Here is a 27,010-nt window from a genome sequence, read left to right as displayed (position 1 = left end):
AGATAGATGGTACAAGTTGAAATCCAGTAATATTTTAGCTTATTTTGAATATATTTCAATATAGAAACGAACTTCATCATGAACTTTTCGGTGCTTTAAGATAAATCTCGAAATAATAGTTTTTAGAGGTTTCATGTTTATCACATACAAATTAGTCACTAATTCTTTATTTGAAACTTGCAGCTTTTCGAGTTATGTTGAGCGTTTCAATATTTTCATATTAATGCGAAGTACAGAAAACATTTACTGATTTGGTGGGATAGTTTTGAAAATAAATTGGTTGCTGTAGATTTAGTTAATAAAAAGTGACCTAATAGAAGTGATAAAAGTAACATGAAAGAAATAAGCTAATCTCAAAATGAAAGTAGATCTACTTAAACATTAAAATAAACTATAATCCAAGAATAAATGAGACGAGTTCCGAAACCATAAGAATAATTAAAGAATGGTTTGAAGTTACAGTTCCAAGAATTTCAAACAATTTAAATGATAGACTTTAGAAATTAGAGCGTGAAAAACCAAGCTAATAACCCTGCAGCAGTCAAACGTATTGATAACTTGTTTAAAATAGTTACATAAATTCACATATGATAATACTGTCATGGGTAGATAGAATAATATAGAAAAGAATGTTAAAACATGTGATTTTTCTACTCTTAGAGAAGCAGAGAGAGAGAGGGAGCAGAATCCCGCCAGTGTTTACAAAACTGTCACCGTCAAGATATGCGCCTAGGCTGGAGGTCTTTGAGCATAACGATCCCCTGTCTATAGGAGACCAAGGAAACCATAGGACAAGAAGAACAGTGTTTGTCGCCGAAGGATATACATTAGCTGAAGGAGTCAACGTTATGGAATTTGATTACACCAGCAGAGCGTTCGTCTAGGTGTTATCAGCGGTTTCAAGGAACACCAATGAGGATGAAGAAACGAGAAAATTTCCTTATATGGAACTGTCCATAGTTAACCCCTCCCATACAGGGATATATAAACTTCCACGCGAACGAGAGAGAGGGATTACGAAAGACAGAAGTGGAGGAAGCACAAGAAAGAGAGAGAGAGAGGGAGAACAAGCTCAGAGAAGAAGAGAGGGCATAAGGACCAGAATGCAGACGTAACCAGCTTTGTCCGAGATGTCAGAACGAGTTGCCACCCGCCCTCATTACCAACGACGAAACGCCTGGACCTGAAATATCTCCGTCCCTGTCAACCGTCGAGAGCTGCTGAGAAGAGTAGTATTCTTTTTGTATTATTTATCTACCATCTTGACTGTTCCCCTATTTGATGGAGTGTAGTTTAATCAAATTATTTTCTTTGTTTAGTTCAGTGCTTCCTAAGTACTCAATCAAGAAACATTTACCTTTGACTAGTTGTAAATAAAATTATGTTTTCTTTTGCGAGTTTTCTTTCTATATTTCCTTTTGTTTCATTGTGTTTTGTAGTTGAGAAGTCCCCATTTCATTAATCAATTCAACAGAACCTGGTTCGATCCCCACGAGGATCGTAACAAATACTCATTGACAACAGTCTAGAACCGGAATGTCAAACTCAAATCCTTTCGAGGGCCAATTATGGACATGACTATGGTCTCTAAGGACATCAAAGATTTGCTAATTATCTATTGGAAAAACTGAAGATTAACAGTTTCTCTTTTGAAAAAAAAAAAAAAAAAAAAAAAAAAAAACACACAACTTTGGGTTTATCTTAATAATTATTTGCATTTTCTTCACTTATAACAATTATACCTAGTTGTAAAATCTAGTCATCTCGAGCGCCACCTTTGGCACACAGGCCTCGAATTTGACATTTCTGGTCTAGAGAAGACTCTAGACATTAAATTGATAAAAGAGCTATGGGAGAATAATTACAATGATGTTTATTGGATATTTTTTCTGATATGAAAGTCCCTAGGCGTTACATGTTTTCCTACTTCACAGGACACTTTTAAAGAATGCCTTTAGTGGTCAAATTAATTTTAATGACTACTAAACTAATGGTTTAAATTATTTCACACTTTTCTGCATGGTCAGTTATTAACCCTATTATAAAAAAAAATTATTTAATTAGTGAAGCTTATATCATTCTTGATCCTTGTAAGTTTTAACAAACTTAAAACCTAAAACTATTTCCTTACTCAAAGGCTAGTTTGATTTATGAGACTTCGTAGTAATATTCAGATGGTCTTAAATTAACGAAAAGCTTAAATATCAAAACTTTAAATTCTTTTAGAGCTCAAAATTGAAAATACTTGAAATTCTGGTTACTAGAAATATATTGAAAAGTATATGGAAGACATAAACGGTCATGCCATAAAAAACAATTCTCAAAATGTCCATATGAATCACTAGGATCGAATTTGAATAATGCTTAAAGAATTTAAAAAAAAAAATAAGACTAGAATATGACTGGTTGAAAGTTCATGCTCGGAGTGGAAACTAAAATTCTTTATATGAAATGATTTAAGATATAGCTACTCTAAATATATTTGGTAAAGAACAAGAAACATTTCGCCATCTAACACTTAAAATTAAGTTGATACCAGCAGTCGTAGAGGGTCCAGTAAGATTTCTATTTTTCTTGAAGAATTCATCTCTTCTTGCCATGGGTTCTTCAATGCCGTAAAAAGAAAATTGAAATATCAATTTGACATAATGGGTGGATATTTTACTACACAATAAAATTTTCTGGACACTAATACAGCTAATGATCTATAGCATAATTTTCTCACGTATTACAACAATATAGTCATTTGCATGAATCACTCAAATTTATTTTATTATTTCATTAAATGTTTGAGTGGGAACTTAGACCAGGAAAGTCTCCCTACGTCAGTTACAAAAGATCAACAGGTGAGGATAATGAGCACTTACACTCGGAGCACAAACACCCTGCTAATAACTTTACTGCTGCTCTGTCCAGAGGCCGGAGAACTCCACGCGTGAAAATAAAAGTAATGTAATGGCCTACTCTCGCTTTGTCAGGTCTATAGTCATCTTGCACTCTCAGGCTCTGTTTCGGTTCCGTCCCAGTGACCCCAGTGAGATGCTGGACAGGTATCTTACGTTAATGTAATTAGAGACAATAAATACATGAGAGCAGTGATGTAAAGTAAAGTTTAAAAGTTTAAAGATATGGATCTTTACCTTCGAAGCAGATATTCAATAATAAGTCACTCGCTAACACACTCTTTTGCAAGTTGCTTACTCCTTTTAAAATATCAGGTATTCTGTCCCGTGATTAAATACTGTATTCCTAATAGACATTCAAATAATGAGGGAGTAAATAATACGAAAGAGGTTTAATTAACCTAATATAGGCTTATTTTACAAATTTACATTAAATGGAAACGGACCTCTGAACAAACACACAAATGGTATCAAAATAAAATGTGATGTAATGAAAAGCAATTCAAAATAATAAAAACGGTTGCTTAGACCCGTGGTCTTCTGCAATAACTGATAATCAAAATTGGCTTAGGCACGTGGCCCATGGGACCCAGAGACTGCTAGTCTCAAAAGCAAAACATTATATCGAAAAAATATATGCACACAATCCCACCACACACAGTCCGAAATCTGTAATAGCCAGATAAACTAAGTAAGTTAAAAGTTAATCTAAACTAAAAATTGAGGGGAAACTAAATGGCCAAATTTCTATTACCTGCACTCCTTGGAATACTGTCCTTTGCCCCTCAATGCCTGTTGACCGGAACGTTGCAGAAGTTTGCACTTTGCACTCTTAACTAGCTCACCCCAAGAATCCTCGTTTGTGGTAGTAGGGTTTCCCAGGTTCCACTCCTTCACTGTCTCCAGCCGTCAGGACTCCTGTGCAAGTCAAGTTTTGGGAGAGGGGGTGGGGGTGAGCTAGAGGTGCACAGATTAACTGACAAGCAGGTCAGTCGGTCACGGCGACTTCCGAACGAATGGGCTTAGGTTAGTGTTGAGAGGGATCACCTCGCCTCACCTTTCCAGACAGGTGAGAGTCATCACGCGCAAGGTAACCCAGTTGAGGTGTCATATCGAGACATTAAGACAGGAAAATATATTGTTGCAAAGAGTGCATAGGAGGCAGGATTTTGTACTAAATACTCGGAGAAATCTTACTGCTTTAAGGGAGTTCATATATATAACAATCCTACCTATTCTGGCTTGCTGAAAATTAATAGTTAAAATGAGGAATAAGCAATGGGCTGGTGCGATGGGCATACATCTTAAAATTAACAAACCCTAATTGGTATTGGGAAATGTAAGCTGTTTTCAATTCAGTAGTATTGAAATTGAATTTAAACTTAGTTTAATATTTCATCTCGACCCACGTAGTTTAAGGAAAGAACCAACATACGCCGGGATAAGGCTCCTTGTTGTGTGTATCTAAGCTTCGACGTCACGAGCATAGCGTGCGCTACTGCCAACAGACTTAGTATCTTTAAAATAGTCCTCCCAGTATTTTGATAATGAAAACCTAAAATAGGAGAGAACGTTTAAGGGGTAGCTACAGTATTATTAGGAGAGCCCCTAAAACACGAATGAAAGAAAAAGTGAAGAAAAACTCTTCACAAAATAATAATAATAATAATAATAATAATAATAATAATAATAATAATAATAATAATAATAATAATAATAATAATAACTATTATTGCAGCCGTAGTTGGAAAAGCAAGATGCTATAAGCCCAAGGGCTCCAACAGGGAAAGCAGCCCTGTGAGGGAAGGAAATAAGGAAATAGATAAGTTACAAGAGACGTAATGAACAATTAAAACAAAATATTTCAAGAAAAATAACATTAAAGTAAATATTTCATTTATAAACTATAAAAACTTCAAAATAACAAGAGAATGAAAATATATAGAATAGTGTTCCCGAGTGTACTTTCAATCAAGAGAACTCCACCCCAAGCCAGCGAAGACCATAGTACATCTAGCCACGGAATTACTCCAATGACCTTTACAACAAAACTCTTTAGACCTATATGCTGAACCCATACATATTTACTGTCCAAATTCATTGAATTGCATCCTATGATGTAAAGTTATTTATCTTTATTGTATGGTTACCTCCACTAACGAAGTTGGAAGGAGGTGGAAGGAGGTTATGTTTTACCCCATGTGTGTGTGTGTTTGTGAACAGCTTCCTGGTCACAATTTTAATCGTAGAGTAATGAAACTTGCACGGGTTAACTGTTATGTAAAAAAAACTGGAAATGATTGAACTTTGGAAGATCAAGGTCAAAGGTCAAGGTACCGGTCAAGCAAAATGTCCAATTCACGGATTCAGCCATAAGTTTGAACACCGTTGTCACAGACTTCAAACTCGGTTCATTTTTGAGTGTATGAAAATCCACGCCTATCAATACATGTTTAGGTGAAAGGTCAAGTTGGGTAAAAGGTCTGAAACTAAGCTGCCGCGGTGGAGGTCTGCACTCTACTGAGGGCCCCTCTTGTTAAAACATGGATTGGAATCTCGTGCTTAACCGTAACATTAATACTTTTGCTAATCTATCCTACATTAAGCCACAAACCTGTTTCAATAAAAAAACTATAATCTAAATCCATTTAACATACAGCTACTCAATGTTAACATTTATATTTATCCAATTAATAATCTACAATACTTAAGAGTGTGATATAAGTGTCACATTTTAACCAGATTGTTATAACATAATCCACTGAATAAAAATACTGATTTATTGGATAACCCATGCAGCCGCAAAATATTCAACCTATCATGCTCTTCGCACTCCCCAAGGGAGATTAGTTCACCAAATTTTCAACTGGGTTCCACAAGGCACTAGAAGAGTTGGAAGAGACAGGCCTATATGGCTGAGGACTAGGAAGCGTGAAGTAGGAGATGATGAATGGAAAAGTATTGATTTTAAAGCTTAAGATAAGAGACGACTGGCGAAATCAAACCGAGGCCCTTTGCATCAATAGACGTAAGAGATGATGATGATGATGATGATGCCATAACACCTAGACGAAGTTACTTTTTCTAATCACAAACCTTCCTATATATCAACAACAATCCTGTCACACATGAGACGTCTCCACAGTACCGAACACTTCTGGGTACTTACTTACTTTGATGGCTGCTTTTCTGGTCCCATACAGCAGGGGAACCCCTCTCTCTACAGGACCTCCTCTGTTGTTTTACCTTGTTCGTTCAGAGTATTTTAGGTTTCATATCGCGCATTGTTCATTTACTGTTAAATCATTATTGTCAAAAGACTCATCAAATAAGAAAGTATTCAGTTTCCTCTTGAAAGCCTTAATGTCTTCAATCATTCGAGTGTTTCGTGGGAGCTTATTATATAGTCTCGGGGCCGCATATTTAAAGGCTCTGGAGCCTAAAGTAGACACAAATCTAGGTTCCAACCGTTTGAAGCCATCTGTAGCTATTCTCGTGTCGACATGATTTGTTGGCTGTGCAATATGTAGCAATTCTCTTAAGTATTTTGGACGCCCAGTTCTGATAACTTGATGGGTTATTGTACATATTTCAAATTCAATTCTCGCTTTAATCGGCAGCCAGTGTAAATCGATTAGTATAGGTGTGATCATTTCTCTAGGTGGGTCAATTTTATCCGTCTTGCTCCTCGGTTTATTGTTTTGTAATTTCTTAAGTTGCACTTTTGGTAAATTGTAACAGATAGAGTTGCAGTAGTCAATTCTGGCAATAACACAGTTTATCACAGGTTTCTTTACAGAATTTTCGTCCAGGTACTTTTTTTTTATAAACGCAATATTTCTTAGATGATAACCAGCAGTGTTTATTACATTATTTATTTGGGCATTTAGAGACATGTTACAGTCAAGAAATACACCTAGATGTCGAACTTCTCTAGATATCGGCACCGAGTCATTATTTATGTTCATATGAATATCACCCAAGTTTCTCACTATTCCCACCGCTATGAATTCAGTTTTGTTCTCATTTAATTTTAGTTGTTTAAATGTCATCCATTCTCTAACACTATCAAGAATTTGGTTTAGAGTTTCAGTAGTGTCATGTATATTATTTATGGAGAAGTAAAAATTGTGTGTCATCTGCAAATAGTTTAAACTTCACGCCATGCCTTTGTAGTATTTTCATTAAACCATTAGTATAGATACAGAATAAGATTGGGCCAAGTACACTCCCCTGGGGTACTCCTCTGTTTAAGGGTTCATATGATGAATAAGAGTTTCCAATTTGTACACAGTAATTTCTACCAACTAAGTAGTCTTTTAGGTATTCGAAAGCTTGCTCTTCAACGCTTAGTTATAATAAATTACTTGTTCATGAAAATTCAAATGACACGTATAACTAATAGGACAACCATCTTCACTAAGAAATGAAAATATATAGATATGTAATCAGTACACAGCTAGAATGAATGGCCCACGATTTTGAAATGAAATGTAACCAAAGGTAACTTTATACAAATTAATATCAAAGAAAACTAAGTTTGGTGTGGGTCACCTTAAGCAGGTATAGAAATTTATGCCATTATTTTATCTGTTGGATGTTATATAGATGTACCAGTCTCCTTCAAAATCCACACCAGAACTACAGTAGTCCTAATCTATAGTCCGTTGGCAAGCCATGAAATATGAAAGTCTTCAGTTCCCTCTTGAAAGCCTTAATGTCTCCAATCATTTGAATGTTTCGTAGGAGCTTATTATATAGTCTCGGGGCCACATATTCAAAGGATATGGAGCCTAGAGTAGACATATATCTAGGTTCCAATAGTTTGAAGCCATCTGTAACTATTCTCGTGTCGACACGATTAAAGACCTAATTGGTCTACAGAGAGAGAGAGAGAGAGAGAGAGAGAGAGAGAGAGAGAGAGAGAGAGAGAGAGAGAGAGAGAGAGAGAGAGAGCAGACCATTCTGTCAACTAATACCAGAAGGCTTTTTTCTTGTTTTACACACAAAGTCAGTCATTTGATCTAACAATTAGTATCTTTCCAAGTGTGGGGCAAAGACGAAGGTACACAAGTTTATAAATAAAAGCTTATCTATCAATAATGTAAACTCAAGAACAAAAAGTTATAGTGCTAAGGATAATGTGAAGAATTTTCTTCATTACTCTTCTTCACAATTTATGGGTAGATATTGTTATTGTTCGTGACGTCACGGCAGGGAAAATGTGAGTGTTGATTTTTCCCTAAGCGAGAGTCTCAAGGGTCTCGAGAACATTAAGGTGCCTTGAAATGCACATCAGGGTCACCAGGCTGCATTACTTGTGTTTGCATATGCCTTCCTACGTGGTCACAGTTGAAGGTAAATGCCAGCTCCTCACAGCCAAAGCACGAGTTACTTCTAAACGTATGCTGGAAGAGAGTTAGTCCATTCCCAAGCTTGAGTTGACTGCACTCCTGTTTGGATGCCGACTAGCCCAGTATCTAATAGAATTATGTCCTGAAACATATGTCTCTACAACAGTGTGGTTCGATGCCTCCACGGCCCTACAGTGGGTACACAGCCGGCAGAGCACGTCCCCATACGTCCTCAATAGGGTCGAGGAGATAAACCGCATACGATTGAACTCTCGGTTGCTTCTTAAGCATGTCCCCATGTCCTGCAATCCCTCTGACCTGGTGTCGTAGGGAGTAGCCGTCAAAGTCGTCCTCAAGTCCAACTTGTTGCTTCATGGACCAGCCTGGCTGATTTACATCTCAGCTTACCCGGACCAAACCAAGTTCCCGACTGAATGGGAGATAAAAGTCTGTCCCATCAGACTTTTGCCACAGCAAACTTAAAGATTTGCTCATTTCCCATCTCTTGATGATGCGATTAGGAGCTATGCAGCCCTGCTGCACCTGACAAGTGAGTGGGCCGAGTACAAATTCCCCCATTTAATCCACAGGTTCCTACGAAGACCACTTACAGCCATCATTCGAGTCTCACAGGGGACCAGTGACCCCAAAATAATACGACAATTGCAAGGTAAACCCGCCTTGATGACATCCGATGAACGTGCCTTTATCGGACAACGGAATCCCTATATTAACAATAACGGGGTTCTAAGAGGTCGTTCCCGCCTCAGTGATGCACATGGACCCCATTCTCCTTGAGTCCCACTGTGCTCTCTGGAGACTTATTGTTGAGCACTGGCATGAAGCGCTGCTGCACTGTAACACCTCCACTCTTCTTGTTCACTTACGCAAGGAATTTTGGGTTCCCCGAATGCGACAACAAGCAAAGAAGATTCTCAAACGGTGCATACATTGCAAAAGAGTACAAGGCCAGCCGTACCAAACACCACCATTAGCTCCAGTCCACCCCAACTGCTTCAATACTGAGATCCCTTTCAGAGTGACTGGACTGGACTACACTGGCGGCTTCAAGGTACATTGTTCACATGTGGACATAGTCTAAATACTGTTGTGTACCTAGGCTGCCACGCGGGCGGTACCTCTAGAAACTACTACTTCCTTGACAGTTGTGGAACTAGTCCAAGCGATACGAAGGTTCGCTGCCCGATGTGGGATGCCCCAGTACCTTATGTCCGACAATGCCTCAACCTTTCAAGCTGGTCAGAAACGCTTGACAGAGCTCATGCAACACCCTGTTATCGACGGGTTCAAACGGGCCCACAACCTCACTTGGAAGTTCATCACTCCTCGAGCCCCATGGCAAGGAGGGTTTTACGAGCGATTGATTTGGTTTACCAAACTCAACCTTCGCAAAGCTACTTACCGTTGCCACTGTACGTATGATGAGTTTGTGACCTTAGTCCGAGAAGTTGAATGATCGGCTTCTAACATATCTGGATGCGGACGACCCTAGTGATACGCCTCTAACCCCAAGCCACCTACTCTATGGTCGAACCCTCTCATTGGCACCTCAAGTAAACTTGTCTGACTTGACTGATCCTGCTTTTTGAGAGGGGGACATCCTCCGCCATGATTACTAGAAAGTGACCAACATGCTGCAAACATTCCTGAAGAGGTGGAAGAATGACTATGTCAGTTCCCTTCGAGAATGACACCAGAAGTCTAGTCGCCTCCACCCAACCATCCCCAGGGTTGGAGATTTATGCCTGTTGATTCTGGATGAGGTAAGTCGAAAGGAGTACTCTTTGACCCGTATACTTGAAGTATACCCAGGTCGAGATGGACACCTCAGAACAGTCAATGACCGTTCCGCAAATTGAGAGTATGAGCGTCCAGTCAACCGACTCATACCTTTGGAGGTTAACAAAAATAGCCAATCACTACCCGAACCAAGTGAGGAGGAACCTCCTAACACCCCTCCTCTCGAACATCTCGATGCGCCTCCTAGAGACCAACTGGCCGAGAGAGATGTTGGAATCACAGCTGATGCTATGTCTCCTGTAGTCACAGCGGCGCCCCGCCACGGCAGGCCTGCACGGGCCTCTGCTGAACGTGCATGAGCCCTATTCCAGCAGGTCTTGCAGTAGCTTTGCATAGTCTTCATCAACCTTTTTTGCTCAAGCATCCATGTGATGGGCTGCTGAAGTTTTGATTTATCCATCCCTCCGCTCTTTCAGTTGTAGTTACCCTTTTGTACTAAGTCCCAGTTAACTTTGTTTTACTTCCGCTTGTAATCATACCACTCTTGTTTGACTCTCGCTTGTAATCGTACTTTACACTTATCTCGTACGGGGTTGTGGTTCAACTTAATATCAATTGCTGACCTAGCATAGCGCAAGGAATCACATTTATTCTTTTTTCATTTAGTATACTAATCTCATATATACTAACATCTAACCCACATTGTATTTGTCTACACTAACCCTTCTCTTTTCTTCCTCCCTTTATCCCCAGGGTATGAAGAATTTTCTTCAGTACTCTTCTTCTTTACAGTTTATAGGTAGACATTTTTATTGTTTGTGACGTCACCGCAGGGGAAATGTGTGTTGATTCTTCCCTAAGAAAGTATCTCAAGATAAATACTTTTGTATTCATTATTTTACCTTAAGTATTTAGGTACTTTAAATTTCTCTAATACAACTCAAGTCTGCTAGTCTAGGAGGTATGGTTGTCCACACACGTAAGCCCGACTTTCCATTACCCTTTAGTTTCATTTTTGTTTTGCATGCCAGAATTTTAGGGTTATCTTTGTCCCCTGGAGTTGCAAGATTTCTCCTTGTGTTTTAAATAAGTGTATTGCTTAAAACTCACAAGTCACAAGTGTTTCAAGCCTGTCCTAAATTAGAGTTGGCACCTCAAGACCACTGACCTACGCATTGAGATGCGCCTTTTTAGGGGAGGGAAGGCGGACGCGGCCGACATGAACTCGACCTCACAAAGTTACAGGCCACGGTGTTAAGCGGAACTGCCAACCCAGGGTAAATAGAGCCCAAGTCAACCTCGTGCTCCCACTCTCCCCCACTAGCCTGTCCCCTTGCACAATCTAACAGATCCAGATTCCACAAAGGACGAGGAGAAGCAGATACCTTGAGTGTTAGTGAGAAAGAGCAGTCAGTTCCACAGAAACCTCTGATCCAGACTGGGGGCGAGTTGGAAGGGGCCATTGACTCCGCTAAACAAGTGCTGTAGGCTTAGTGAGGCAAAACGGAAGACCGCCACTCTCAGGACACGGTTGCCCAGGATATACAAAATCTTGTGAGTTCAATCAATGGCCATTCCCCCTTCAGATAAGCTTCTATTTGTCTCATAAGTTAAGTTTAGGTAACTGGCATTATACCTTTCGGGCTGTGTGCATGGAAATTAATGTACTTTTAATTTTTGGTCTGTTGGTAATTGCTTGAGGTCACAGCAGCCTACCGCACAAGTTGTTTATCATAAGATTTTGATATTATTTATTCTTTTTGAGGGTTAATCCCACGTGTTAATTCAGCTTATTAATTTGTATATTTTGTGTTGTAAATTGTGGTTGGTATTTCACTTATTAATTTTGCCACATGAATAAATCATTACTGAGTTACTCTGATTCTCTTTTTGCTTATTAATTTTGATATGGGAATAAATCATTATTGAGTTACTCTGATTCTTTTTTCGCTTATTAATTTTGCCGTGTGAATAAATCATTATTGAGTTTCTCTGAATCTCTTTTCACTTATTAATTTTGCCATGTAAATAAATCATTATTGAGTTACTCTGATTCACTTTTTTTACTGTAATAAATTATTTGGAATAGATTACAGACTTTGGTATATTTAACCCCATTAATGAATTTTACCAATTTATACTATAGGATGGGTCAGAAGCACCCGAGACGTTGAGAGTAACCCACTGTAGATATAGGTGAGTTGGTATAAGCAAGTGTACACTCTTTAACTTAGTGCTTTGAAGGGGAAGATCCCCATTTAACTTTATACTTCACTGCTCTCATTTTTGTTGTCTCTAATTACTTAACGTAAGATTCGTGTCCAGTATCTCACTGGGGTCCCTGTGACGGAGGCGAAACAGAGCCTAAGAGTGCAGATAACCTTAGACTTGACAAAGCTAGAGTAGGCCATCAAATTACCTTGATTTCACGTGTGGAGTTTCTAGGCCTCTCGACAGAGTACAATTTCCCTTTTTTGCATCTAAGGGTGATGATTAGTGAACTACGTCAGAATAGTTATTAACAGGGTGTTTGTGCCCTGAGGGATAGTGCTCCTTATCCTCCCCTGTTGATCTTTTAGGAACTGACGTAGGGAGACTTTCTTGGACTAACAAGTTCCCACTAAACAATTTAGATAAAAATCTCCACAGATATAACACCATAATGCTTTCCAATTAAAGATTATCTTTCATTTCCTATTGATTGACAATTTGAAGCAATAATCAATGGCCTAATCTCTCTCCCCCCTCTCTTTTTCTCTACAACATTATACAATAGGAAACTTAGTGTAGAATAGGGAGAGTGTTGGGGTGAGCATGATATGTGTGGTGGTGAGCCAGGGGAGTGTAGGCTGTGGAGTGAGTGAGATGGTGTACTGTAGGGTGAGTGTGCTGGCATGGGGTGATTGGGTGTGATGAATGAATGGGGATGAGGTATGAATGTGACTGTGGGGTGGGGATGAGGTATGAATGTGGCTGTGGGGTAACAGGGGTGCAACAGAGTCTGAATGGTGTGGAGAAAATCTGGGGTGAGTGTGGTCGCGTGGAGTTAATGGGGGAGCAAGTGTGGGAGTGAATGGGTGAGCAAGTGTGCAAATGTGGGAGTGAATGGGGCAGGTTTGGGAGTGAATGGGGGACCAAGTGTGGGAGTGAATGGGGGAGCAACTTTGGGAGTGAAGGGGGGAACAAGTGTGGGAATGAATGGAGGAGCAAGTGTGCAAACGTGGGAGTGAATGGAGGAACCAGTGTTGGAGTGAATGGGAGAGCCAGTGTGGAAGTGAATGGGAGAGCAAGTGTGGAAGTGAATGGGGGAGCAAGTGTTGGAGGGAATGGTGTGGCAAGTGTGGGAGTGAATGGTGTGGCAAGTGTGGGAGTGAATGGTGTGACAAGTGTGGGAGTCAATGGAGGAGCAAGTGTGGGAGTGAATGGGGGAACAAGTGTGGGAATGGATAGGGCAAGTTTGGGAGTGAATGGGGGAGCAAGTTTGGGATTGAATGGGGGAGCAAGTGTGGGAGTGAATGGGGAGCAAGTGTGGAGTGATTGGGGTAGCAATTGTGCAAATGTGGGAGTGAATGGGGGAACAAGTGTGCAAATGTGAGAGTGAAAGGGGGAGCAAGTGTGGGAGTGAATGGTCGAGAAGTGTGCAAATGGAGTGAATGGGACAAGTGTGAGAGTGAATGGGGGAGCAGATGTGGGAGTGAATGGGGAAGCAAGTGTGGGATTGAATGGGAGAGCAAGTGTGGGACTGAATGAGGGAGCAAGTGTGGGAGTGAATGGGGGAGCACGTGTGGGGGTGAGGGGGGAGCCAGTGTGGGAGTGAACGGGGGAGCAAGTGTGGGAGTGAATGGGGGAGCAAGTGTGGGAGTGAATGGGGTAGCAAATGAGCAAATGTGGGAATAAATTAGACAAGTGAGGGAGTGAATGGGGGAGCAAGTATGGGAGTGAATTGTCGAGCAAGTGTGCAAATGGAGTGAATGGGACAAGTGTGAGAGTGGATGGGGGGACAGGTGTGGGAGTGAATGGGGGAGCAAGTGTGGGTATGAATAGGGTAGCAAGTGTGGGACTGAATGGGGTAAGTGTGGGAGTGACTGGGGGAGCAAGTGTGGGACTGAATGGGGTAAGTGTGGGAGTGACTGGGGGAGCAAGTGTGGGAGTGAATAGGGGAGTGAATTGGGCAAGTGTGGGAGTGAATTGGGGAGCAAGTGTGGGAGTAAATTGGGGAGTAAGTGTGGGAGTGAATAGGGGAGCAAGTGTGGGACTGAACAGGCCAAGTGTGGGGCAAGTGTGGGAGTGAAGGGGGCAAGTGTCGGAGTAAATGGGGGAGCAAGTGTGGGGTAGATGTTGGGTGTGGGGAGAACTCGTGGCTTGGATGAATGTGGGTGAGTAATGGAGTGTGAGGTGCATAGCGTGTGAGCATGGCATAGAGATGAGATAGAGAGATTTACAAATAACCCAAGATCACATGATTATTTAAGTAACAAATATCTAAATTAAAATGAAAAGTAAGAAAAAATATAGCTGATAAGAAAACCCCCAAAACACGAAAATCAATTAGATAAATATCTAATTATCTAATTAAGCTATTAAAATGATACTTTGCGTTATGAACATGTTTATTGATATGTATTATATTTACTTTTGATTTAACTTTAAGTGCATGAATATTTCAGCATGTTTGCACAACTGAGTAGCATTACAGGAGTATACTGCTTCAACAAATTGTTTTGCTAGTGTTCCTTGTCGTCTTATTTTTTTTTCTATTTCCTAAATAAAGACCAACATTTTACAGTATTTGTAAACTGTATTTGATTGTATTTGTATTTTCATGTACATTGAATGTCTGTTTTCTCTGTACTTTCTATGTTTGCATACTTGCTTTGTCTTATTTTTGCACTATAAATTTAATTCTTGAAGAAAACCATTTTTAGTATTATGTTTTCTCATATTTATAATAATATATATGTAATTCATGATGCAATTTGGATTGCTTGCATGTTATTTATTTTTCACAATTTTTATACAATTATAAATTATTTACAGAGCTATTTTTTTTTTCTTATTCATGCATAAATTACTGAAGTTCATTGACCTGTGATTTATCCTGCATTTTTGGTAGCCTTGTATGCTACCTTATTTCTGTTTCCATTCCTTTTGATTATTTTGTGTGATACAATTTAGTGAGTTATTTTGTTCCATTTTTTGTATATTCATACATTTATTAATTTATATTACTAAGAAGTATACATGAGTGAATCACACATTTCCGTTTCAATAAAAAAATTTACATGTGTATTTTATATAGGCCTACACCTATATAATATCTCCATCCTAGAGTGGCCTAAAAACTGTAATCAAAGGTATGCCTACACATATGCACTTCTGGCTAAGTCTGTGGGATATAATTCTGGGAAAGGCCTCCCTGTTTCTGATTTCCGGACCCGAGCCTGAAGGATAGAGCGCCAACACTCTCACACTTGACAAACTAGAGAGCCGCAATGAAGACGGTTTGCTCTCCCTACACACGTTTAAGTCCAAAGATTACTCTATACCGGGAATGTTGGCACCGATATCACCTTGATGTTCAGATGCTACTCCAGGGTGCAGAATAGTAATTACCAATAAAATGTGGTTGGACTGAATCAGTTACGTTAACGACAGTGTGGCACACCAAATCGACCAAAATTCAATGACCGTTAATGAACTTGTGACTTCTAGAGCTACGGCTCTGGTTGCTGCACAAGTGAAAAGCAAGATGTAAACAAAATCTACATGTGAATTGTATACCTTAAAAGCTCCAGTGAAATCTAAGCCAGTTACTCGGAAGGGCACTCTTGAAATGAGGCTAATGGAGGCATTGGGTACGGGGCCGCTTGCACCTTCCGGCAATGGATGCAACGGCGCAAAATTTTCTTGATTTGCTGCCGCATTTGGGGAACCCAAAATTTTTTACGTAATTCAACAAGGAGCGTTGAAGTATTACAGTGCAGCAAATGTTCATGCCAATGTCTGACAATAAGTGTCCAAAGGGCACAATGATGTTCCAGCAAAATGGGATCTACATAATCTAATTCCACGGGGGTATTGCTGAGACGGGAACTAGCTTTGAGAAGACCTTGGTTATCCAGGTAAGGTTTACGTTGGCCGATGAAAGCTCGTTCGTCCGAATTGAGACGAACGTCTTCACCTTGCACTTGCTTCAGAATGTTAGGATAACTTTGGGCCTGGGAACATTTCAACATGACTGTTAAGGGTGGAAGGTTGAATTTATTGGTTAGATTAAGGCAACGTTGTGACTAGGGTTGTATCCATTGGGGAATTAAACGAAGGAGTGCAGTGTAGCACTTGATCGTGTCGTCAAGGGAGCTGTAATGATCAAATAGTCGTCCTTCAGGTGGATCGAGCCGAATAGGGCATACACATATCTCCAGGTTAATAGAGAACCTGCTTTGATCGGGGTACTCTGAAGGGTTACTGAGCCAAGGAGGGCCTTGTAGACAAAATTTATTCTTAAGAATATGCCTGACAGCGACACCACGCGATGCCAGGTCCGCAGGATTGCTATTAGTGGGGACATGATTCAGGTTAAGGTTACAAGTTAATTTAATGTTGATTATCTCCTCCACACGGTTAAGGACGTAAGGGGAGTTACTTTTAGAATTATGGACCCACTGGAGGGCAGTTGAAGCGTCGGACCAAACAGTGACCGAAGCGTATATGCCAGGGCGCAGTTCTGACAAGTGTTTGGCTAAACGACAGCCCAGTAAGAGCGCAGTTAACTCAAGTTTGGGAATGGTTAAACTTTCATCCATTTCCAACATACGCTTAGGGGTGACTCGGGCTTTAGCCGTAAGGAGGCGAGAATTACCTTCCTGGGTGACTGTGTAAGCGGCTACTCCGAAAGCGAGCTTGGAAGCATCGTCAAAATTGTGCAATGCTGGTTGACTGCCATCATGCGCATTACGAGGGACTTTAATTTGTTCAAGACCTTTGTACCTTTTGATGATATCACTTAGTTCTTGAACTGGCTCAGGGTCAATAGGGGTGTCCCAGCCCTTATCAGTCATCCACAGTTTTTGAATGAAGAGTTTGCCTAGAATTGTAACAGGAGAAATAAGAGCAATAGGGTCATAAATGTAAGAGAACAAGGACACGACCTTTCTTTTAGTGTTGATGTGGGAATGACTTATCTCTAATTCAGGGGGTAATATAACATTCAAGGTATCATTAACAGTATTCCATTCAAAACTGAGGTAATCCTGAATGCCTCTTTTAGTGAAATCGCCGTTAAGAGGGGCATTAGTCGTCCATTTGGCTAACGGCATGTTAGCCTTTAACATAAGTGCCTCAATGAGGGGCCTCTCACTCAGAAGGTCTTTGAGGTTGACATAACAGCGTTGAAAGTCATCAATATAGAAGCTGGTTTTGGGTGTCGACACAAATCTACTGGACTGACTGTCCAAATGATGTTGGATAGTTTGGTTAAGCAGGTAGGGGCTCGAGGTGGCACCAAACAGAATAACTTTAAATCGATATGCGACGATCCTTGTCATTTCTGGATCTTCAGAGAAAAGAAAGCGACAGAAATCTCTCTGTTCTGTGACAATCTCTATGCGAAGGAATGCCTTGGAAATATCTGCAGTTAAACCAAAGGGCTTCTCGCGGAACATTAAAATCATCGATTGAATCTTCGATGCAAGATTGGGTCCTGTGTACAGAGAATCGTTCAGAGAAAGTGAATTTGGGTTCGACCTGGATGAAGCGTTGAAGACAATACATATAGGGGTGGTGGCTGAATTCTTAAATACGGGATGATGCGGTAAATAATGTACTTTTCCATCAACAGGGGTGCCTAAGGGGACAGGCTCAATAAAATTTTCTTCAAGATACTCATCCAGAATCTTATGGTAATCAGTAACCAATTGGAGGTTCTTTGATTTTTTGACTGACATGAGTTGGGCAAAGGCTCTAGCATAATTTGAAGCGAGACGCTTATCACTCTTGAAAGGTAGCTGAACAACATACTTTTCAGTTTTGTATTGAGTAGTTCTCTTGAAGAGATCAACTGCTTTCTCTTCAAGATGGCTGAAGGGTTCTTTAGTGATACCAATGGTGTCAAGTTTCCAAAGGTTTTCAAGAGGCGGGTATATAGTCATAGGCGAGTCAACATCAATTCGGTTAATGGTAATTGTGACTGCGCTGACATCTCTTGGGTCCACGCCAGGACGTGACCAATCAGGCAACTCTCCCCATACCATGTAGCCGGCGGGAGTGCTAAACAGGTTTACACCTTTGATATTATGGGTAAGCTTGAGAAGCCTGGGAAAATAATCATCACCGAGAATGATCTCAATACCGGCAGCATTATCATCGGGACGTTGATCCGCGAGACGAATTCCATTAGCTTCTAGCGTACTGACAGTGCGGGTGTAACCTGGCGTATTGATGCCTTTACCTACATTGGCACTAATAATAGCCACAATCTTATGTCTCCGTCTGCCGATTTTCATATCAAATTGTACTAGATCAGAACTCTTAGGGGTACAATTAAATGAGTTAAGCTGGAACACCATCTGTCCAACAGGTTTAAGATTTAATGATTTAACAATATTTGGGTGCACAAAAGTACGTTGTGCACCACAATCTAGAAAAACTCTTGTGGAGTGTTTAAATTTACCAGAGACTATTTCGGCAGTGAAAGTCGGTAATGCAACTGGGGCGAGGTCATTAGGCTTAACACTCGCGGTGTTGTTGCGGATACTAGCAATGTGATTGAGGTTTACCGCAGGGGTATTGATACTGGGAGGGATAAGGGGTTGCATGTCAGAGGTGGTATTAAAGGGAGGTCTAATGGGTTGCATGTTTGGGGAGGGTTATTAATGGGAGGTCTAAGGGGTTGGGCGTTAGGGGTGTTATTAGCAAACCCACTAATGGGTTGGATGAAGTGGTTGGATACTGCAAGGATATTTGGGCATACAGGCAATTTATAAGCCTGCTGACAGTTCAGGTAAGCAATGGTTTCATTGCAATTGCTGGCAAAGTGTTGAGTGGAAAAACATTTTGTGCAACGATTCATTTCTCACAACTTTGATATCCTACTTCTTGAATCGGGGAAATAGGGACATATGGATTGCAAGTGGTCACTATTGCCACAAAAAATACATTTTCCTCTAGCAGTCCCGTTACTGGGGCCAGCGATAGGCCATCCATTTGATCGACTAGGAGTCGTTCCACGGACCGGACAGGCCTGTTATTAACTTTAATTTTAGGTATATGATTGTTCACGTTGGAGGAAGGAGGTCTAGGCTGGTTAAGTGATTTACCGTAAGAGAGTGAGTTTCTGTAACGGTTGGCTCGCGCGGGTTCATCATAGGTATTAGGTTTGGAGCCGTCGTCAGGGCTGGTCATGAGCTTCATCATTTCCTTCGTTCGAGTATGAGCATACAAGGCCCTTTTCATTTTGGCAAAGGTTACTTCCTCGCGATTGTAATATCGGTAAACTATACCTAGGTGGAAGGGTCTGAACTTACTAGTGAAAACATGTTCTAACATTACCTCTGGTAAACACGACCCACTTAGTTGTACATAATCAGTTTCCGTGTTCTCCCATTCCATGAGGAAACAACGGAGATCAGTGCTATCATCATTAGGGGAGGATGCTTTATAAAACTTATTTATCACGAGGTGTTTAGTCAGAACGGGGGACTCAATCTCGCTTAAGACTGTCTATCGATCTTTCATACAGACCCGCTGTACACACTTGGTTACCGAGAAGTTTACGCGCCGGTCCCTCGAGGGTACGCAACAAAATCTTGTATTTTTCTGTGGGAGAGTACTTGGAGTTTTCATGTACCGTCTGGCGAAACAAACTCCATCAGCCGGCCCAACAATCTACGACCATCGAAGGGAGTTGGATCAGGATCTGCACCGACTGAGACGCATACAAACTGAGGGTTAGCGTTAGGCGCTTGAGGGGGATTTGAAGGGTTGATTTTTCCCTGTGTTACAAGTTGAAGGTACATCGTTTCTGCGTCAGTTAACAAACTGACAAGATCGGTATAACTAGACAGGACAGTGGGGTTGTTCCAATGAGGTTTCCACAAAGTTTTAAAGTCCCTAAGTTCCGCAAGAACTCTACCTACTTTGTTTTTACAGTGCTCTAAACCCTCAGGGGTTGCACAGGCAAAATCTATTGAGGAAACAGCTTTCAGAGTTATGTTTGCCTCTTCGTAAATGAATCTGAACTCCTGCGTTTGTTCTTCAAGACGAGCATTAAGGTCTAAAGTAGCCGGCATCTCCACAGCCTGCTGTGGGAGTTTAATGTGACTGTCTTTGGCCACCATTTTGGGAAGACCACGTGTACGATGGTACAGAAGGTCCACAAAAAAAAAAACAAATTATACAGACAAAGTCAAACTTAAATAACACACAGCACAGCGAATGTTACAGACAAACGGTCACCGAGAGGGGTACAAAGGACAAGGATAAAGGTAGCCTAGCTATAACGGGGAACAGTAAACCAAAGCGGGAAAACAAAATAATGGTTAAGGGGAAAAATTAACAGATCAAAATAGCAGCTCCAAGCCTCACAGTACATACGAAAGACGTGCAACATATACCGATGATCCAAACAAATAAAATAAAACCTGAGTTCTCCTTCAGGGTAGAACTTTCTGGCTAAAACGCTTGGTTACACAGGTGCCTTTATTCATCAAAGGTTACCATAAATTACGTCCTAAAACACTGTACATCTCATTACCTATCAGAGTCTGGGCTTAATCATTCTACAAGTTGGCTAGTGTGTGAGGTATTGAGGTATGACTTAAGCGGGTGATGTTTATGTAGCGAAAACGCTAGAAATGAATTTATAATGTTTAAAATTTCGTTATTCCACAAATCAATGGTGTCAGATCTGGTTCGAAGGACCAATGTTATTTATTTAAGTGTGGGAAATAGTTCCTCCCCGTTTCTGATATCCGGACGCGAGCCTGAATGATAGAGCGCCAACACTCTCACACTTGACAAACTAGAGAACCGCAATGAAGACGGTTTGCTCTCCCTGCACACGTTTAAGTCCAAAGATTACTCTATACCGGGACTGTCGGCACCGATATCACCTTGATGTTCAGACTCTACTCCAGGGCGCAGAATAGTAAATCCCAATCAAGTGTGGTTGGACTGAATCAGTTACGTTAACGACAGCTTCACAAAGCGTTAGGGTTAGGGGGAGCAGTTACTGTAAAAGTCAAAACGTCCTAAGGACCACCGGGAGGTAATACCGTAGAACATTACAATAAAGGATTGACACCGATAGCTTTACATTGATATAAATATAAACTTCCCCTTAAGTCATATCTCACCTCATGAGATAACTCATTTAGTCATTTCAAAATATAAAGGTTAAGTTAAAATCAGTTAATAATTTTAACCTAAAAATGGCGTTTATTTCCATAAAGTACCACAGGAATTTTCACCTAACTGACACAGGAAAAACCAGCAAAACTACCTAATTGAAATTTGGATAAAGACCGCATGGCATATGAAAAATGAAAAATTCCAAGAAAATGGTCAAATCAATTAAATCGTAAATCAATAATCAAATGACCAATCAACCAATGAAAGTAAAAATGGTGAATGAAATAATACCAAAAGTTCTACTCACTACTTTGAACACTTTCCTCTCGGGCAAAAAATTTCAAACTTGATAGAGTGGAACGGAACACAACTTATAGTAACGGACACGCCACAAATGATTAAACCAGACAGTTTGAACATGGCATCCTAGCTAAATGTGCACATCGTTAAATAAAGGCTAGAAAAAAAGGGGGGACAGTTCCTTGGTCAAGGTTGAGCGCCGTTAATTAGTACTCACGCTCTTCAGGGTTGATTGTAGACTGTAGTGGAAGCATCTTGTGAATTGTTAAGAACACGGTGCATCTTCAGTTCTGCACTGGCGTGTTTTGTCTTCGTCAGCCTATCTTCTAAAAAGAATCTAAATAATGGCTCAAAGCAAGGCATACTGTTGGTTACTAACTGGTTGACCAACAGGTAGTTGAAGTGACGCCTAAGTTGAAGCGGCGTCCACGTTGAAGGGCTATGCCTACGTCAGTCTTCCACGCTTCCTGTTTTTTAAGTGGCTCGCTCGAACCCTCCTGCCTGCCGCCGCTGAGTTGGGTCAAGCTGGTTGAGTGGTTCTTCTTCAAATTTCCATGAGTACGCGGTTCACTGAACGTTGCTTTTTATAAATACAAGGATCATTCTTGAAACTCGAAGGGAAAGTAATTATAAAGAAATCCTACTCTCTGACTTATAAAAATTAATATACATACAAAAAAATTAAGTGGCGTTTAGTGATGTTCAATAACACAGGAAACAATCCTAGCTAAACAGACTTATAAATAGGTACCGGGATGTAAATAGCAATAAGCTAAGATCAATGAGTTACATAAATTAAAGAGTTACTTAAATACAAACCAATTGTGGTTAAACATCCAAAGCTTCAAGAGCATTTGGAATAGAACGCAACCAAGCACTATTTTTGAAAATTGTCGACGGTCGGTTGCATCGTCAGAGCAATGTACTGTGAGCTCACGAAATGAGATAAAATCATCTACAGAGGAATGAGGTGATGAAAGGTAAAGCATTACAGGGGAATGATGGACATGTTAGCAGCAATGAATATTTAATCGTACAATAATGAAGGTGATTATAATAAAGCGTGGAAAGCATTTCCACAAAGTCTATGTCTTACTTTATTCGAGTGTGTTATTGTACAGAACATTTAAAAATGATCGTAATATACAATATTTAAATTTGCCAGAAAAATAACTAAATTATAAGAGATATAGCTATTAAATTTCTGAAAAATAGACTGAGAAACATAAGGCTATGCATTCTTAATCTATATATGTACCAATTTGTAAACTTGCAATTCAGTTATCTAAAATTTAAGAATGTCATACATATGGAAATAAAATATACTGACGTAGTTGTGCAAAATATGAACAAATATGTCGCAAATTTATAATCGAATTCCATACTATATTCCCGTAAGCATTACCGATCTGAATGTTTAACCGTTCACTCAATAGATGGAGCCATTCGTTTCAGATGGGAGTATCTGACATCTTTTCATAACACACTCAATTGAGTGATATTAGGATCATCCTTCCTATCTTCCTTCAGTATATAGTCTAGGACCCATACAGTGACCAGTCAAACAATTGTCAGACGAAATAAGACCCACTTCGCGCGTGGTCTCACGTGAGTCACCGTGGTCCATATGTCGCTCAGAAATTACATATGCTTTTATTCCACACGTGCTCTAAATCTCGTTATCTATCCATTTTTTAATACTTATCTTTATACATTCTCTCCTTTCAGTAAAACCAAGCTTCTGTTAAGCCTTTCATATTCGTTATGTGATTATAAGTAAATAATAAACCGATAATTAAAGGAAACTTTAGAACTGACAAGAGGAATTAAAAATATTCATCAAGACAGGTAAGTTCAAAACCATCCTAATCCCCTGTTGATTTGTATCTTTCTATAATCTTTGGTTAAGCTCTGATTTCTTTAATAAAATTAAGCTTCACTATCAATGATGATTATAATGCAAGAAATAAGAACTACACACACACACACACACACACACACACATATATATATATATATATATATATATATATATATATATATATATATATATATATATATATTCTTACGAAGCTGGTCTAATGTAGAATGAATAATTCACCAGCTCGTAAGGTGAGCTCCTCTCATGTAGGTATGAGTAATCGTATGTAAATTGCATAAGACTTTCGTCATTCATTTCGTTGTATTTTTCTTTCAAGTCAATGTATGTAAATTTACGTTATTTTTAAGAATTAACTTTTTATTTCAAGTATCTTGTTACGAAGACTTATGCAACCTCGATTAAGTATGAAGTACGAACCATACGAGGTATGAACAAGGGCTTATGTAATTTTTTAAGGTATTGCATTATGTTTGTGAGAGATTAAGGAATCTTTATATTTCCACGAGTTTGGAATATTCTCGAAAAACCTAGAGTTAGTTTTATGCTTTTTATTATTTCATGGAGGGAGGTGGGCGGAGCTAGCTGAGAGAGGGTTACCTTGCAAACGAGGTTAGATCTCCCATTTGATAGAGATAGCTGGCAACCTTATGTCGCTAGAGCCGGCCCCAGAGCCTCTAGAAGAATCTAGAATGATTAAGTTAATGTATATATATATATATATATATATATATATATATATATATATATATATATATATATATATATATATATATATATATATATATATATATATATATATATATATATATATGTGCCCCTAGGAATGCCTAGGAGCAGACGAGATCCAGCCTATCTCTTTGTAAGAACCAAATTTCACCTCTCTCGAGTGTGTGTTCTTCTCCAAAGTGAACAAATCTTTATCCAACATATATCGTGTGTAGTGTGTTCAAACGTTAGAGAAACTTTGAAAGTGATTTCAAATTTATTGATATTATACGTGCTGGTATCATATCATTTCTTGTAACAAGCCCTGTGAGATTTACGTGAAAACGTGAGGTGTATTTGTATTGCTACCTGGTCAGAAACCTCTCGTGAGCTGAAAACTCATAAGTTTATCAGTTACTTTTATGTAAATTTCCATGAGTTGAATCTTTAGTGTTAAAGGTTAACTATTCTCATTAATTATCAATATCAAATATTTGTGTAAAATTTAATTTCCAGTGAAATAAGTGATCATATAATTTTAATAGTGTCATGTTTTCTTGTCTTAGTCTAAGTTTTGTTCAGATTTAATATTTCAAGTAATTTATTTTTAGTGTAAATTCTTTCAAAGTGTGGTAATTTGTATAGATTATATTTATTTTGGTAAAGCGTGTATTATTTCGATCACCAGTGTTTCTTACAGAAGTCTCTCATATCCCTGTTTAAGAATCTAAGTAAGAGGTTGTTTTGAACAGTTCTTAATAATAATTACTCAATTTATTTTGAGTGTACGTAAGAGACCTTTTGATATTCAGTTTTTTTATATATTGCCATTATATGATTTATGTAATTTTCTCAGAGCTCTGTTATTATTCAAGTATAACAGATTTATGTGAAAACAAACAGGTGAGTTTGGAGCTTGGGAGGTTGTGTAACTTGCCAGACGTAATATATATATAATAATATATATAGTTTAGGTTCCGTTCAAAAGAGTGACAGAAAACATTGACAGCATAATGCCAAGATATTACGAAATTATGTTTAAGAAGTACACATTATATTTCTCTCAAACCATCAAATATACTATAGTGGTCTTTAAGCATAATGTTCTATAGCACACTTCCTACAGATTTTACTTTGATTCTATTATTACCCCATGGTTTTATGCTGAGCTTTTTTTTTCTGTGTTTTTCCTAATAGAAATTATTTTTTTTCCGGGACAAATTAGTTTTGAGCCAGATATGTATGCAAATAACAATTTCTTTTGGACAGAGAAAGAGATGGACAAGCTTCCTGCTTCAAAATCCGTTGATTCTTGTGTCTTTCTGTTCCAAGGAGACAGGATTTCATGTTATCAGCTATATCTTCTTTGCAGAAATGTACGGAACAAATCACAGCATGCTCTGGATTGATCTTGTCTGGTTGTTGACATGCTAGTATCCAAGCGTCTCTCAAGATTTCATCCCTAAGAAAACGAAAGAAACAAATACTTTGATTAAACTTTTTTACTTTAATTTTCGTGTTATAAAATCCTTAAATAGAGCAATTGCTCAGCATGGTTATTTCGTTATTCTACAGTTGTAATTAGAGACAAACTTCAATTTTACAGAGACATTTACTGCTAGACTAGGTAGTAATAAATGAGGTTTTGTACTTGACTGTTAGTATTTATATGCTGAAATTCTCAGCAGATTATAGATTAAGGACCATAAAAGAAATTCTAAGAGATAAAATAACAATAAAGTGAAAGCAGAATTAATGTTTTGACTTGGCCTTTTAATCCATAACCGTTTCCTTATCGTACCTGAACTACCTGACAGCGAGCTGCGGTGGCTCACCTGACATCTTGTAGCCTTGAGTAGCAAAACCCTGGATGCACATCATTTAACCCATCACTGTATGGGTCCTGGTAACTACTATATTAGTGTGAGTGAGACTAATTAGTGTAAGCGAAACCAAAATACAACAGGAAAGAAGAGTGAAGAAAATTCTTCACATCCCGGGGATAAGGGCGAGGAGGAAAGGAGAGAGCTAAAGGATGTTAGAGTGGTTGTGGTATTAACATGGCAACCTTACAAGGCAAAAATTAGAATTATGCTTTGAAGCTAAAACAAATGACTGGATGGGAAAATGAAACTGAACGACTTGGCAAAATTAACAAAGGCTTAATGTAACGTCATATACAACTTCCTTAAAAATGAACAGGAAGTCAAGTTCAAATTTATTTGTGAGCATACCGATTCAGCCCTTCATGCTAGATTTTCCCCGTAGGGCTCCTAAAGCCGTTGAACACTTTAAAAACCTCATTTGTGAAGTAAGAGACGAACTGTACAGTTAAAAGACTTTTTGAAGACTTCATTAGGACCATCTCATAGTTAAAATAAATTATCCCATGCTTGCTGCCTATTCAAGAAAAACTGAAATTGCTTTTGATAGTCTCATGACTCATCCAAACTTACACATCAAATCCAGTCAGTTTTGTTCTTCGTCAGCGGCACCTTCAGTAATTCACCCGGTTGTAAATGTCATTAACAGTCCTCTAGTTGACCCCCCTAATGTCTCGGCAGTCAAGCACAAAGTTCATGATTTTGCATCAGTTTCCCCTCTTGTTCAATCTTCCCATTTTAATGTACTAGGCTTCCAGAACGGCACAATATTAGTAAGTTTGTTTCAGTCCCTCCTGTTCTGTCCACATTTTCCACCCTTAAGTCGGCGCTTGATCAGACTCATTCTTCTTTGTCTGTACTGCCTTTCACAGT

General features: G+C 39.2%; 2 protein-coding genes across 2 annotated transcripts; one reads left to right on the top strand and one right to left on the bottom strand.

The window, feature by feature from the left end:
- Positions 1–13,091: 13,091 nt before the first annotated feature.
- On the top strand, positions 13,092–13,613 carry LOC137621736 (uncharacterized transmembrane protein DDB_G0289901-like). The gene has a single exon (XM_068352251.1). It carries the CDS (start codon positions 13,092–13,094, stop codon positions 13,611–13,613), a length of 522 nt encoding a protein of 173 aa, XP_068208352.1.
- A 2,045-nt stretch (positions 13,614–15,658) lies between these two features.
- LOC137621735 (uncharacterized) lies at positions 15,659–17,691 on the bottom strand. Its single transcript, XM_068352249.1, has 3 exons — positions 17,199–17,691; positions 16,881–17,105; positions 15,659–15,747 (listed from the first exon to the last, which is right to left on the bottom strand). The coding sequence occupies exons 1-3, from the start codon at positions 17,689–17,691 to the stop codon at positions 15,659–15,661; spliced, it is 807 nt and encodes a 268-aa protein (XP_068208350.1).
- Between the last annotated feature and the right edge of the window lie 9,319 nt (positions 17,692–27,010).

The sequence above is a fragment of the Palaemon carinicauda genome, chromosome 28 (assembly GCF_036898095.1).
Source record: "Palaemon carinicauda isolate YSFRI2023 chromosome 28, ASM3689809v2, whole genome shotgun sequence".
Lineage (NCBI taxonomy): Eukaryota > Metazoa > Arthropoda > Malacostraca > Decapoda > Palaemonidae > Palaemon > Palaemon carinicauda.
The sequence above is the reverse complement of the archived record's forward strand: the minus strand, read 5'-3'. Positions and strand labels throughout refer to the sequence as shown.